Genomic DNA, 15308 nt, shown 5'->3' with positions numbered 1-15308 from the left:
GGAGCAAAAGTGGCTCTTACAAGCAGCACTAGGAAGCAATCCCACCCTGAGAAGCCACAGAGGGCAGATGAGGGAGACTGGCCGGGTGGGGTACACACCTGGCTGCCCCACCCAATAAAAGGAATTCTTTCACTAGGGGTCAGAACTCTCTCCTTTAATACCACCTAGATCTTTCCTGAGCCTGCTGACTTCTCAGCCTCAGTAACATTAAAGGCACACTGCAAATTTCTTGCTTTGAAATTTAGAAACAAATTTTATTTAAGATCTGAAATACAATTCCTAAAATATCAACTTCTCCAGAAAACCGTGGCTACACAATAATGCATTGCCTCTATCATGTTAGAACGTGCATTAGACTCAAATACAAAAACCATGAAACAAACCACCATCCTTCAACAATTTGAGCAAAGATAGAATGCCTAAGGAACAACATAGATGGACTTGCAGAGGATGGGCTGTTTTACTTCAAGCACCATAAAAAAAAGAGCACAAATGCATGGGTTTTCGGGTATATACATTAAGTTGAACCTTTGGCACTAGGAATCAGGGCATTTTTTTCACGTAGCATTAACACATATTAGAAAACTGTGTAGTGTCAAAGGGATAGAACCACCAGCATTCAAGCAATGTTGTCAACTAGGCAATAAAATGTTCTACTGAATGTTTCTTCTTTGTCTAATTACTGCGTACACTGGTAGCAACTTTGAAATGAGAAAAGGAGCTTGCACTCCTTTTATTTTCTGTTTAGAACAAAACAGAAAACAAACTGAAACATAAGCCCTGTTATACATTAACAATTTTAAAGAACATCAATTATACAAGAAAAAGACTAAGAACAAAAAGAGTGTTTACAGATACCAGACATAACAGTGAGTGGTCAGTAGACCCTCACAGGGCTTTGCGGTGGTACTCAGCAGAAGCCACTTTATAATCACTGGCAGTAAAGAGAGACGCAGCATTCTTTGCCAGATATTTTAGGAAATCATGCAAATAGCCCAACAATAATGCAAGGCTCTTCTCATCAAGGGGCGTGTATGCCAACATCGCTCCAATTCTTACAAATAATCTCAGTAGGTGTGGCGCCCCATAAACCTGGGACATCGGTGCATCAGGGTGAGCCAAGAGGATTTCGGCATACTGGGGCCTCTCAAATTTGTAGAGCAGCTGAGTGCCCAACATCACATTGAAATACTCTTTTATTCCTGCCACAACTTCATTAACTGCATACTCCTTATTATCAACATTTCCCTGCGATTTCTTGCAATTAGCATACTCTTCCAGAATGGCATCTACATTTTTCTTAGCAGGGAGTTGAAACAGCTGCTTCTGCCTGGTAACTAAGTCCCAGTCCTCAACAAGCCATGGTTTTAATTCTTCTGGAATCTTCACTTTAACTTCCATTCTATTCTTAAATGCCTCCTCACTTTCAACAGTGGGGTCTGCCCGGGCCCTTTTCTTCCGAGGTGGCTGAGGTGCTTCGCTGGTGCTGCCACCATCTCCGTTCCCAGGGGTCTTCTGTTTGTTCTTTCTTGTCTTCCTCACGGACCCTGAAGGGGGGTTCTCTGCAGAGCGACCCCCCCATCTGCCTGGTAGTGCTGCTTCCAGGTTCTTCTGCTGGGGACCAGCTGTCTTCTTTCCCGAGGAGGCCCCTCTCATCTTACTTCTCTGCATGTTGCTTCTAGTTGGTTTTTTGAAGTTGTCTTCGTCTGCAGATTGTTGTCCACGAGTTTGAGAACCCTGCTTTCTGGAACTCATTCAACCCTGTTTTTATTCCAACCACTGTAATATATAAAGTATTTTACTTGGTTGTTTTCTATGGTGACCTTTAACACACCGTACTTCCTAAAAACCTATCAAAGCACAACACACGCTACTCTCTTGGAATTTGGATTTCAAATCCTATTTCAGGGCCAACGAATTAACTGTAAGTGACTTACTACCTCTTCTCTCTCTTTGATCCTCACTACCACCCACCCACTACTCTCAGCCCACCCAATCACTCATCAGACCTGCCCATAAATTAGCTTTTCAATGCCACTCAAAAGACAGGAATATAATTTTAGCAAAAGAATGAATTAAACTACAAAAGGCAGTGGAACTGAAACTCAAGACTTCTGAACAGGAAAATGACAAGATGAAAGAAACAAGAAAGATTAACTTAGGTGGCTGGAGGCAAAATGAGTAACAGCAAAGGTTTTTCTGTAAGTCCAGTAGGCCTGAACTAAGCCGATGACAGAGTCAAGAGAAACTGAATATAGAACTTGGTAAATGAAGGAGAGGGAGGAGTCAAAGGTGCCTCCACAGTTTTAAGCCTGAGTAATTAATGAATTAATAAAAGCACTAATTTTTAATGGTTAGTTTGGAATCAGCAATAAAATAATAGGAAATAGGGTAATTCATCCATTCAGTTAGTCATCATACATTACTGCTTATCTGCTTCTGGACATGTACTATGCTAGGCGCTAGGGATTCGAATATCTAAAGTGACAATTATAAAACAACAAGGTTACTAAAGTGATAGTTATAGGCACAGAATATTTTCGGAGCAAACAAGAAATGCTACCGAACACCACTTTCACCAATAGCTTGTTGGAGGAGATAATAAATTGGTGAGGGATAAAGTCAGTGATGACTGACGGGGTTTTGAGAATGGGTGATTAGGTCATAGTATTATCACCAAATGAGACTGCATCTAGAGGAGGAGGAAATGGATTAGAGAGGAAAGAAGTTCAGTACTAGATGTAGTGGGTGTGAGGTATGGAGTTAAACAAATGACTTTAAAGCTTAGGTGAGAGGTCAAAACCAGAAATGGAGATTTGAGAGTAATCATCATACAGCTGGGAGTAGAAGAAAAACTGAACCAAGTACAGAATTCTGGAAAAACCTAAGAAACAATGGTATTTAAGGGGTGAGGAGAGAGAGAGAGAGAGAACAAATAAAACAAGAAGGTCAGAGCAGCCATATGAGAATTAGAAGAATGTTATTTTGGAAGCCAAAGTAGTTGAGAGTTTCAAGAAGGAAAAGAGATAATCTACGCTGTAAAATGCAGCAGAGAGGGTTAGTGAGATAAAGATGAAAAAAGTGTTCTGTGATTCTTATGGTATGACAGATTAAACAAGTCCTTTGACTTACGTAATTCTCTTCCTTCTTTCCCTTCCAAAAACTCCTAGTGTTTTCCCAGATGGAATCTTACAGATCTTCTGGGATGTCTGGAGAGATGAGGTGGGAGACACAACCTAGAAAGGAAAGCAGACATCAGCAATGAAGATAAACTTTTCTGAAACACTGGGGAAAAAAATCTAATTTAAAAACATGTGGTTTACAATTGTGATATCAAAGAAAACACATGAGTTCTGCTGTTAGACATACTTCTACTTCAGTAAGGCTCTGCCATTTATGGGTTGTGAGGCTCTGGGAAAGATATGTAAGCTCTCTTAGCCTGTTTTTTCATCTATGGAATGTAGCAAATTACCCCTAGCCTTCACAGGTTCTTGTTAAGAATTTCATAAATATGATGTGGCTGAAAAGCTAGCACGGTACCGTGCAGGAGTACCTGCATATGTGAACATGGATACAAGGATGTTCACTGCAGTGGTGTTTGTAATACTAAAGAACTGGAAACAAATATTCTTCAACAGGGAAATGGTAATAGAAATTATTATGTATGCACACCATGGAAGAACATTCAAATGAATTAAGCAGAGATCCATGTACTGACATGGAAAGATGTTCAATTATACACTATTAGGTAAATAGGCAAGTTGCATAATAATGTGTACAAGAGGATCCCAGAGATAGCACAAGTGGAGAAATAACAATATTTTAGACAGTTTTTATGAACAGTGAGGTCCAATTTCTATGTTTTAAACTGACATGTATAAAAATACATAGGAAAGTTGGGAATTCCCTGGTGCTCCAGTGGTTAAGACTCCGCGCTTGCAATGCAGGGGGCCCGGGTTCGATCCCTGGTCAGTGAACTAGATCCCACATACCACAACTAAGAGCCTGCAGGCCGCAACTAAAAAGATCCCGCACGCTGCAACTAAGACCCAGTGCAGCCAAATAAACAAATAAATATTAAAAAAATACACAGGAAAGTAACTAGATGAATAAACACACCATTAAAGCCAGGGTAACCTCGGGGAAAGAACGAGATATGATGGTGGGCAAGCCTTAAACCAGGTTTCTCTGGTAACAATTTTAACCCACAGAAAAAAAGCCCTTTTGCCAATTGCTAGCCCCTAAGATTATGTGGGCTGGTGTCAGGGAATCCCTGAAGAGGAAATGAGGTGAGAAATGCCAGAAAACTAGAGCTGTGAATCAGGGAAGCCAGTTATTGGCAGAGAGGCCTGGGTTCTATCACTAAGCAAATGATATCCTCTGACAGAACACAAAGCTCTCAGCAGAAATCAGAGCAAAGGTGCTCCTCAGAGAGCATCAAGATCTGTGAATACAGACACTGACCCTCTGGGAATCAGAAACTTTCTGGCTGAGAGGGATATATAGACACATCCTGTGAAGGATCAGAGAGTGGCTGGTGTTTCATGGCATTATATTGTAAGCTACCAAGCTTACAAAGTGTTTCTAAAAAAAATTTGTGACTGGGACAGATGGGACGCAGTATGTGAGGATATCAGAGAATTTAGTTAAGTTATATAGGTGAAATCCAGAAAACCTACCTGGGGGCTAATAATGGGCAGACCTTCCACAAAACAAGGGTATAGTTAAAATAGCAACTAAAGAAAGCAGGATGACCCAGTGCCAGCCAGACTGTAAAACACACAGAAGTAGAGCCAGGCTGCATAGGAACTCTTTTGGAAGTCACACTGGTCATCAGCAATTCCTTAGTGAGGAACTTGAGAATGATCCCTGAACCTACTGTATATCCTTGGCATTGATTACATATATTTATGCACAAGAAAATTACAACAAGGAATTCTACCTGGCTCTCATTAAGTGGGTGAGTTTCATCTTTCTCTACAAATTCTATTTTTCATATAAAGTCCCAAGTTGAACGAAATACCTGACATGGTACAGAAAAATACCCACACGAGTCAAGATTTTTGCCCAGACTTAATAAAGCCAGGAAAGCAGCCTTTCTGAGAATTGTCTCAGTACCTTTATTTTCATCTGAGTATCCTACAGATCAAGCAACCATTACTACCTGGAGTAGGAAGCCAAATATCAAACGGAGGGAAGACCCATCCTTTTGATGTCTGGCTCCTACTTGTAATACAAATTTATGGAGTTTCATTAGGCCACTGTACTTTGTACCTCCCTTCCTAGCTTACATTATTCCATGGCTTGGTGGCAGACGTGCTGTGCATATTCATTAAAAACGTTAGCACTATATATTGCTTTGAGCTGTTTTAAACTTCAAATCTGCCAGTTTTTGACTTTATTAACATCGTTTACTGGCTTTGTATACCCACTCTTAACTCCAGTCATGCTTCCTCCCTTCATCTCCCTCATCTAAATATCACGAAAGTCCCATTTCCTCTTTAAATTTCCTAACTACTCTAGCCCACCTTTCACTCCCATCGCCAGTATCATATGAAGCCGTTAGTACTCCACAGCTTAGTATTTAAATGTTTCATGTGTTAGTTTTGCTTATGGAACTACATCATTAACCTCCATTTGCCATAGGTCTTGTGTAATATGTATCTTGTGCTTTTTGCAGTAGCACTTAGGTCCCTGGTGGGTATGGTATATATTAGTGAATCAGTGAGGAGGTGATTCAACACATGGGGAAAATGGAAGCACAAATTAGGGACGACAGTCATCAAATATTTTTCCACTTGTTCCCTACAGGTCAGCTCTAGGGTATGCCAGATATTGAGAAAACACATCCGTATGTTTGCCTTAGTTTTCTATCTTCAATTTCTGTGTAAATACTCCGAGGTAACCTCATCCTGGTATTAAATCAGATTTTCACTTAAAAAAACTTGCTATTAAAACGGATCATTTCCCCATGTTAGTAAGGTTATAATATACATACATCTTGAGAGCTGTAGGAGATCCACCAAATGGGCATACTTTAATTTACTTAACCACCCCCTTTCTGGAAAGTGACCCTCCCCCTCAATCTATCCTGTAAGTAAAATATCTTTTGCCCTCATTATTCCTTTAAGATTCCCAGATGCAGATTTAGTAGGTTAAGAGGTAATATGTTGCCAAATTACTTTCCCCACAAGTTGTACCAATTTTCAACCTCACAACTCTGGTCGGCACCGGCTATCCAGCACTGTAAATCTGACAAGGAAAATGGGTGTTTATCTACTCGGCTTGTATTTCTTATTAGTGGTTTTGACATTTAAAAAATGTGTTCCCTGGCCAGTTATATTTTGTCCTCTACCCATTCATTTTGAGTTGGTTCTTAATGAGTTTAACATTTACAGTTGTTTATCAATTGTCATATTGGGCAAATATTTCCCCTAGTTTAGTGTCTGATAAGATTAAGATTTGTATGATGAAATATGTGGTTTTTCCTTCCATTAAGCTTAAAGATTAAGATGACATTTTAATGGATTTGTTTATATTTTAATTCCTTAATCCACCCAGAAATTATTTAAATTGTGAACTGAAAATCTATATTCCTCCCGCCCGAGTAATTAATTTTGTGGTAGTATTTGAGTAATAGTTCCTTTACGTAATTATAAATACCAGAATATATAAATATGTGGGCATTCTCCCCTTACCACCTCCCCTCCCCACCTCAATCCCAGAATGAGTGTGTATGCTTTCAAATCTTTTTATGTACACATTCACACAAAAACCTACCTTTAAAACTAAATGTGTCTGTTCATATTGTGAATATGTATCATGCATTTACTTGATTTGTCTTGACAAATGTGAGATACATATTGCTCCCCATCTTTTCTCACTTTATCACGGCCATCTATATCCACACATACCTAGCTCATTCTTTTTAATATCTGCATCATTCTATAATCTCCACATAATGTAATTTAACCAGCCCCATATAAATGAACATTTAGGTTTCCAATACTTCATTACTATAGAAATGGTGTAACAGACATCAGTGTACAGACATATCAGCATGTTAGGTAATTATTCAGGACATTCTCAGCAGTGGAACTGCGCAAAGGATCTGCTTATTTACAACTTTGATGACATGGAGGCAAATTAATTTGTAAAGAGCTGTTTTAATTTGTACTCCCAGCAAAGACGTTAAAGTTCATTCACCCACACCTTCAGCAACACTGGATAAACATCTTTTTGGGAAAAAAATTGGGGGGTCCAATCTAGTATGTAGTAAGAGGTTTTTATTTGCATTTGTGTGATACTGAGCATACCTTCAGACATTCATATGTATCTTTTTCTTATGTAAATATTTATCCTCATTTCTACTAGGTTGTTTTGCCTCTTTTATTGACTTCTAATAATTAAATACTAAGGTTTTTTGGTATGTTGGAAATATTTTTTCCAAATTGTCATTTTTCTTCTAAGTGGGTCTCTCTGTGTGTATAAGAAACACAAATGTGTCAACAACCTTTTCCTTTGTGAACTTTGGCATGTCATGCCGGGGGAAAATGCTCCCAAATCAGTATTCTAAATGACTTCCTATATTATTTCTCAGTATTTTTATAGTTTCTTCCAAATATACAGCTAATTTTTCCTAGTATTAATTATTAGAGCCTATCCTTTCCCCACTGATTTGAATTGCTTATTTATAACATTCTAAATTCCTAGAGTTCTACGGGTCTTTTAAGGTACTCTCTTCCCAATGATTTTTGATTATTCAATTTTTAAAGGTATCACTGTTTCTAGGTCATCTGTTCTGTCACAGTGATGTCTGTTCTCACACCAGTATCAACACTGGTTTAATCATCATAGTTTAAAGACATAAATATTGCCCTGGAATAACATTTGTACATGGGTTCCAAGGATGTTTGATGCAGTATAATTTGAAACAGCAAAACACTGGAGTCAACCTAGAGGACTATCAATAGTGATTTGGCAAAACAAAACGTGGTTTATCCATTACATGGACTATAATGCTAGTTAAAGGAATGCCACTGTGAATGGAATCAGAACTCTATGAATGGACGTGAAGACATCCAAGACAATTTGTTGAATAAAAATAAGTTGCAAAACAATACCTATAATGTGACACCATATTTATGTAAAAGAAAACACAAAACAATATTTTATATGTATCCATATACATTTTTTAAACAGGTACATAATTAGAGATCTCGAAGGAAATAGAACTGATAATAGTGGTTAACTCTGGGGAGAGTAAGAGAATTGGAGGTATGAGAAAAGGAGACCTGGGCCTACTCCGTAATATTTTAGCTTTTTACGTTACAAGGAGACTGATTCACATGATCAATTATGTGACTAAAGATTTATATTAAAATACACATATTTAAAATTCATAATGATTTTCTGATGTATTCTTATCCATGGTTCTAACACACAGCTAGACTTTTCAGTTAATTATCATTGTATGTCGTATACTTTGTAGGCATTCCATTTGAACTGGTTTCCTTACCCCCTTCTAGGTTCTGCCCATCCTCAGAGGCCCTGGTCAAGGTCCTTTTCCTCCTTGAGGCTTTCTCCATTTCAGGCTACATTGACCCTTGTCTTCTCTGAGCTGCTACTGGCCTAACAGTACACCTCCCTCCCTTTCACCTTTAATCATTCTCCAAATGGCCTCCCGTAAAGGGGTTCTGTGCCTACCCATCTGTTGCATCTTTCCCACCAGGAAAGTGCCCTTCTCTGCAACCTAGCTTTCAGAAGAACAAAAAGTAAGAAGGAAAATATCGTGACTCCATGGGAAAATAAAGCTGTCAAGAGACTGAAAAACCTTCCTTCATCTCCTCATGCAAGTGATGGGCCATTCAGGAATACAGACTCCAAATGCTGACATTTTTGTGTATGAATGTGTCAGAAGTGAGTTTGAACAATATCTCCAACAGTTTGTTGGAATAAACCTTTAAATGCATATACACCATGTCAGTTACATTTACATCAATTCTGGATCTTGGAACACTTCCTTTAACAGATATTTTTTGAGTCTGAGACAAAAGAGGAATGATATAAAAGTTGTTAGCAGACTGAATATGGTTATGATTTGCTAGTTAAAATTATAGCTCCTGGAAATTCCCTTATAAATAAATACGATCAACATACTCAATATCTTTCTAGATTGTTAGGGTAAGTCAGAAGTTATAATTTCAGAATTCAGTTCTAGTAGTAACTGCTGCTTCTGGAAAATCAGGAGAGAAACCAACAGTATTATTATTTTTTACAACTCTAAAAAGGTATCCACTGCTTTTATTAACATGTGTGTGCACATGTGCACGTGTGTATAAAACAGGATGAAGCAGAAGGACTAAGAGTCATAATTATTAAATCAAACACTTATATGTGCCAAACAATGTCCTGTATTTTACATGTAATTCCCTCAACAATCCGATGAAGTAGGAACTGTTATTATCTTTATTTTACATATGAGGAAATTTAGAGCCAAAGCGAGTAAGTATCTTGCCCAGGATCACACAATAAGTGGCAGAGCCAGGATTTATATTCAGGAAGTCAGTATTTGCTCTTAACCACTAAATTATGCTGCATATGGGATGCCACAAAGTAAAAAAAAAAAAAAAAAAAAGATGTATGGCGCTAACTAGAGGGGATCAATTACAGTATCTTTTATCAAGGAATGTAAAATTATACAGCCCTCTGTTGTTTAGGCACTTTCTATATTGGAAGAACAAATGGACTTAGCTCCATCCTTCCCTTCTTATAAATGTAGAGTGCTTTCCTAGACAGGCGCTTATTAATCCTCAAAATATTCCTGGACAGTTAGGAAGGTTATGTGGAATTATCTTGTTTGCAAATTGAGGCCAGGAGAAGGGAGGCACTTACCCAATACTCTGTAATTAGGGATGTTCTGCAATCAGGATCAGATCTTCTGATCCTCACTATTCAGCAAACTTAGCTTTTCTGATGGTAGCCTAGAAGGTCAAACAAGGGGACAGGAAAGGACATAAAATAAAAAGATATGAGATGAACGTTTTCTTTTCTATCAATGCATTTTATCACACACAAAGGACACCAAAACTGATAAATAATGTACAAGTGTTTTTTTCTTTCTTGTGGTTACATTTTCAAATTTACCTTATTGTACATTTACCCTGATTTTTGATAAAGTAATTTGTTTTTGCTTTTTTAAAGTACTTTTTATTAAGGATAATTTCAAATGGATAAAAATGTAGGGGGAATAATATTATAAACCTATGCGAATGTATAACCCAGCTTCAACAATTACCAACTGAAGGCCATCTTGTTTTATCTATAACCCCACCCACTGCTCCCCCCCACTCCGTTTTTTTCAAGCTCACTGAAGAGCTGACTTTCTGTATTTTATTATGGAAATTTTCAAACATATACCAAGGTAGACAGAATAATATAAGGAATCCCATATGGCTATCACTCAGCTTAAACGATTAACTTAGGGCCAATTTTGTTTCATCTATACCCCTCCCCACTTCCCCCTACCGCTGATCTTATTTTGAAGCAAATCCTAGATATCAACGTATTTTGAAGCCAATCCGAGACATTTTATTATTTAATGCATATTTTCGTATATTATCTCTACAAGCTAAAGACAATTTGAAAACATAACCACAATACCATTACAACGTCTAAAACATCGTCATTAATTCCTTAAAAAACATCAAATATCGAATCCGTCTTCAAAATTTCCCGATGCGTGTTAAACATTTTTTTTTTTATAGTTGGTGTGTCCGAATCAGGATCCAAACAAGGCCTACTCCTCGCATGCGGTTCACCTCCAGCTCGCTCTCATTCTCCATCTCTCCCCACCCCCAAGCCGCTTTTTTTTTAAACTTTTCAATATGGAAAATTCCAATCCCCGCTATTTTGAGGTAATTCCCAAATAAATTATTTCATCGGTAAAGACTGATACGTCTCTCTTATATCTCGAATTTCTACTAGGGAAGGGGGTGATGGGCAGGAAAAGCACTGTAATGAACGACTTTACATAATTTTATGGTTTTTCTCATTCTATTACCCGGGTTTTTCTCTCCACAATAATAGCTAATATCTTCCGGAGCCAGGCTTCGTATTAAGTTATTATACGTACTATATTACCTCGCTTTCGTATATTACACGCACTAATATACAGCACACGCCTCGGAGGCACACGTCTCTGAGGTAGATACTATTATTATCACCACTTTACAAACATGGAAACCGAGACGCAGAAAGAACAGCAGCCAGCCCAAGCTGGGCGTTGGCGAGTAGGAATTTGAATCTAGCTCTGCCAGATTGTAAAGCCATTAGTTAATCTTGTCTATATACGCGACGATAAGAGGAAATCGTCAACCCTTTCTCCCCACCCCCACCCCGAAACCTGAAACGAGAATCCAGCTCTTTCCAGCAGCCGACGTGTGATCACTGCCGACCCTCCAACCGCCATAGTAAAGCCAGGTTTCTCTGGCAACTGATATCCATAGGCAGACACGTCACCCTGGAGGCGGGTTTATGCCCTCCAGCCAGTCACAATCGTCTTGTCTAAGTTTTAGAATGTTCTATAACCAAATGATTGGACGAAGCCCACCACGTCAACAATGACACTTCGCCGCAGTAAAGGCGGGTGCTAGCAGCCTGCTTCTTCACGGGTAAGGCTTGAAGCAAACCAGTCACCTTCCTCCTTTAGTGTGGGCTCTGGCCAATGACGTTCGCTCTCTTAGGTCCTTAGCCCGCCCTCCAAAAGCGCGACAGGAGTTGGGTCATAAGTCTATAGGGCAGGGTGTTCACGTGGCCTACTTTCACGACCCAGAGTTCCCCAGACCAGAGGGGTTTTTTTTGTTTTTTTTTCCTGCAGGGAGGCATTATGGGTTTTTTTTTTTCCACTGGGAAAGGAAGTGTCTACGTGGCCTGCGGAAACAGGATGGGCGGAAATGAGCTAAGGTTCCCGCGAGTGGGGAAGCGCTAGGTCAAATCTGGGGCCACGCCCCCGAACCTGTTGCACAACTTTGGAGGAAAAAAAAATAAGGTAGAGTGGGGGTTTCGATGTGTGTGCGAGTTGGGGTGCGGGGGGGCTCTGCGGGCGCGCAGTGTCGGCGTCTGCGCGCAGGCGAGCCCACGTGGCCTTGGGCTTTCCGTGTGCGTGAACGCCAGGCCTCGTGGCGCTGGAGGTAGCTGGTGTGCGCAGGCGTGCGCCCCTAGCGTTGGGGCCGGTGTGTGTCCCGAAGCGGGTGCATGTGCGTGTGTGCGCGCGTAGGTGCGCGCGCTCAACGGATCGTTTTCTACTTTTGTGTATGTTATTCTCAGGAAAAGGAAAATTAAGTAATTAAGGTAAGGCGACCGTAACTGAGATAAAGGGTCTTAGCTAGAAATATTTCGGTGTCCCCTATCGATTTAATTTTAGACCCTAAAAATACACTTTCTTCCCACGTCTTTCTCCACGTGAAAATCCTGTTCTAAACCGTAGCCCTCCAGCGGTGAAGAGCCAAACCCTCCCATTCTCATATTAGCAATTCCAAGAAGCAGCTTCTTTGCTGTTCCCTAATAGCCTTCCCCTCCAACCCCCGCTCCCTCCGCCCTCCCCTCTTCAAGTTGCTTCCATTTCTCCTGGCACAATTTTCTGCTGAGAATATCTATATACGACAGACTTCCCCTCCACTAGGGACTCCGAATTTCTGTGGGGGCTGAGGTTCTCTTACCTTTTTGTCCTGATCTCCACGCAGAGTGCTCTTCAGGCAAGTACGCACTCTTAATTTTCCAGAAAGTTCTCTGGGTGAGGTTTATACCTTTTGAGTTTGCCACTAGATGCCGCCAAATTCCAGCAAAGGATTGGCTGTTTGGTCCCTGGAATTATGGGATCCCCCCCTTTTCTGATTTGTTGAACTCTCCAATCTATAGAGATCGTATATATCTTTCATTGCTAGGGAAAAATCAAATTAACTTCTGTTACTAGCCCTACAAGGCAGGGGACTATGGCCCTTGATTCAAATGTTTTACCTCATTTCTTTCCTTCTTTCCTCCTTAAAAATATCCTCCCCCCATCTCTCTCTTCTTTCCTACTTGCCTTTTGCGGGTGGGGGGGGGTGGTCAGAAGTGATAAATGACCCCAGGCACCAATGCTGATGAGATTCTAACCCTTTCTGTGGGGTTAAGATCTTCTCTTCAAATGCTGCCCCCCAACAAAGGGAAAATATAGATGGCTGTTTTGTCAGTAAAGATGTTTCTCTTTATTGGACTTGGACCCTGGTATTGAAAAGTGATCTTTTTACTTTTGAAATTACGATTAGATATGTGTGTTTTCACCCTATTTTCTGTAGCGGTCCTGTTAAACTATTGTTTTTGGAGTCAGAGGCCTAATTTTATTTTTTTGTTTTTGTTTTTGTATTTGTTTTGCGGTACGCGGGCCTGTCACTGTTGTGGCCTCTCCTGTTGCGGAGCACAGGCTCCGGACGCGCAGGCTCAGCGGCTATGGCTCACTGGCCCAGCCACTCCGCGGCACGTGGGATCCTCCCGGACCGGGGCACAAGCCCGTGTGCCCTGCATCGGCAGGCAGACTCTCAACCACTGCGCCACCAGGGAAGCCCAGAGGCCTAATTTTAAACCCCATTCCACACTTACTAGTTCTGAGAACCTGGGATTAATGTTCTGTGATCCTCAGTTTTTTTCATGCTTTCTATATTTTAGATGCTGTGTCATATCATTCACATGGATATTCTTTTATTCTTCACAAAATCCTTATTAGATGCATACTAATAAATGAACATCAAACAACAAAAGTTATACCTCTTTCAGTTATAGATCTTACACATGTGTGCATGCATGCATGTGTGTGCTCATGAACACACACATACAAGCACACACCCGGAAAGGGCAGGATTTAGAGCAGAAGTCCTCAAAGTGTTTCCCAGACACACCAATAGCATCATTATCACCTTTTGGGAAGTTGTCAGAAATTTAGATTCTCACCTCCAACCTAATTAATCAGAAATTCTAGGAGTAGGTAGCGTTTGGCTATCTGTTATATGGTGATCCCAATGCACACTGAAGTTAAAAGCACTGCTTTGGAGGGCAGAAATACAATGCTTATTTTTGTACACTCCACTAGAGGGTACTACAGAATGTAAAGCAAAATAATAAATGCTGTATATGTTTTATTGAGACACCCTGCGTGATATCTGTCCCGTTTCACAGATTAAAAACTATTGTGAAGAGGTGCCTTTTATTTTCTCAGTGCATACAAAAGTTTGGGAACCAGAATTGAACTTTACCTGTCCTTTGAGCCCAAGCCTTTGACAGTACTATGTTGTTCAGCCACAGTAGCTTGTCTTTCTGGGCCTCAAAATGCATCACAGACACCTTGTTCCCTGCCTTGGCTAACGTTGACTAGAGCATCAAGAAGAGGGCAGGGAAGCAAACCAAATAAATGGAAGTATTTTGATGATTTCATACCTTCCCTCATCTCCATTCTATAATAAAATATCACATGAAAGCTCATAAGTGTTTCCTTTCTTGCTTTTATATTTCCCAAGTGCTCTCTACCCTACAGTTATCTTTTTTAGTTTATGTCTAAACCTCTTCTATGTGTGGGGGAGGAAAAAGGATGGTGAGGAAAGACAGTTGTTGAAAGCGACACTCTATACAGCTCTAACCCATTAGTCTCAACAATAAGCCTATAAAGTAGGTGATAATTATCCTTATTTTATAGATGATGAAAGTGAGTTCTAGAGACTATAATTATTTCTCTTTGGTTATGTAACTTGTAAGTAGTAGAGCCTAGGTAATTCTTGGTGTATCTGACAGTACTACCCTGCTAAACTTTCTACTCCTTGTTTTGAATCTGATTTAGTTATCTACTATTTTATGTGACTTTCAGCAAGTTCTTTAATTTTTCTGAGCCTCAGTTTCAACATATAGTAAATGGGAACAAATATTCCTGCTTCATAATCTTAGAGCTGCAGTATCCAATACAGTAACCACTAGACACATAGGTATTTAAATTTGAATTAGTTAAATTTAAGTAAAATTAAAAATTTAGTTCTTCAGTTGCACTAACCGCATTTCAAGGGCTCAGTAGCTACTTATGGCTAGTGTTAGTACCAAATTAGATATCAACAAATATAGAACATTCCCACCATCAGAAAGTTTTATGGGACAGTGCTGATTTAGTGTATATAAGGTATGTAAAAGGGCCTAGCTTAGTGTATATTTCATGGCAGGTGCCCAAGAAAAGTAATTTCTTCTGCTCTTGCCTTTCAACGTCAGAGCTAGGTATATTCTCCTGTTTTATT

General features: G+C 39.8%; 1 protein-coding gene across 2 annotated transcripts; it reads right to left on the bottom strand.

Moving 5' to 3' along the window:
* Positions 1-208: 208 nt before the first annotated feature.
* MORF4L2 (mortality factor 4 like 2) lies at positions 209-12796 on the bottom strand. 2 transcript variants are annotated; one of them, XM_060002487.1, is made up of 4 exons: positions 12720-12796; positions 9895-9983; positions 3133-3236; positions 209-1779 (listed from the first exon to the last, which is right to left on the bottom strand). In XM_060002487.1, exon 4 carries the CDS (start codon positions 1753-1755, stop codon positions 889-891), a length of 867 nt encoding a protein of 288 aa, XP_059858470.1. In that variant the 5' UTR covers positions 1756-1779; positions 3133-3236; positions 9895-9983; positions 12720-12796; the 3' UTR covers positions 209-888. The 2 variants fall into 2 exon arrangements, with proteins under 2 accessions (XP_059858470.1, XP_059858469.1); XM_060002486.1 differs by lacking the exon at positions 12720-12796 and adding an exon at positions 11405-11557.
* Positions 12797-15308: the final 2512 nt, after the last annotated feature.

This window comes from Delphinus delphis, chromosome X (assembly GCF_949987515.2).
Source record: "Delphinus delphis chromosome X, mDelDel1.2, whole genome shotgun sequence".
Taxonomy (NCBI): Eukaryota; Metazoa; Chordata; class Mammalia; order Artiodactyla; family Delphinidae; genus Delphinus; species Delphinus delphis.
The sequence above is the reverse complement of the archived record's forward strand: the minus strand, read 5'-3'. Positions and strand labels throughout refer to the sequence as shown.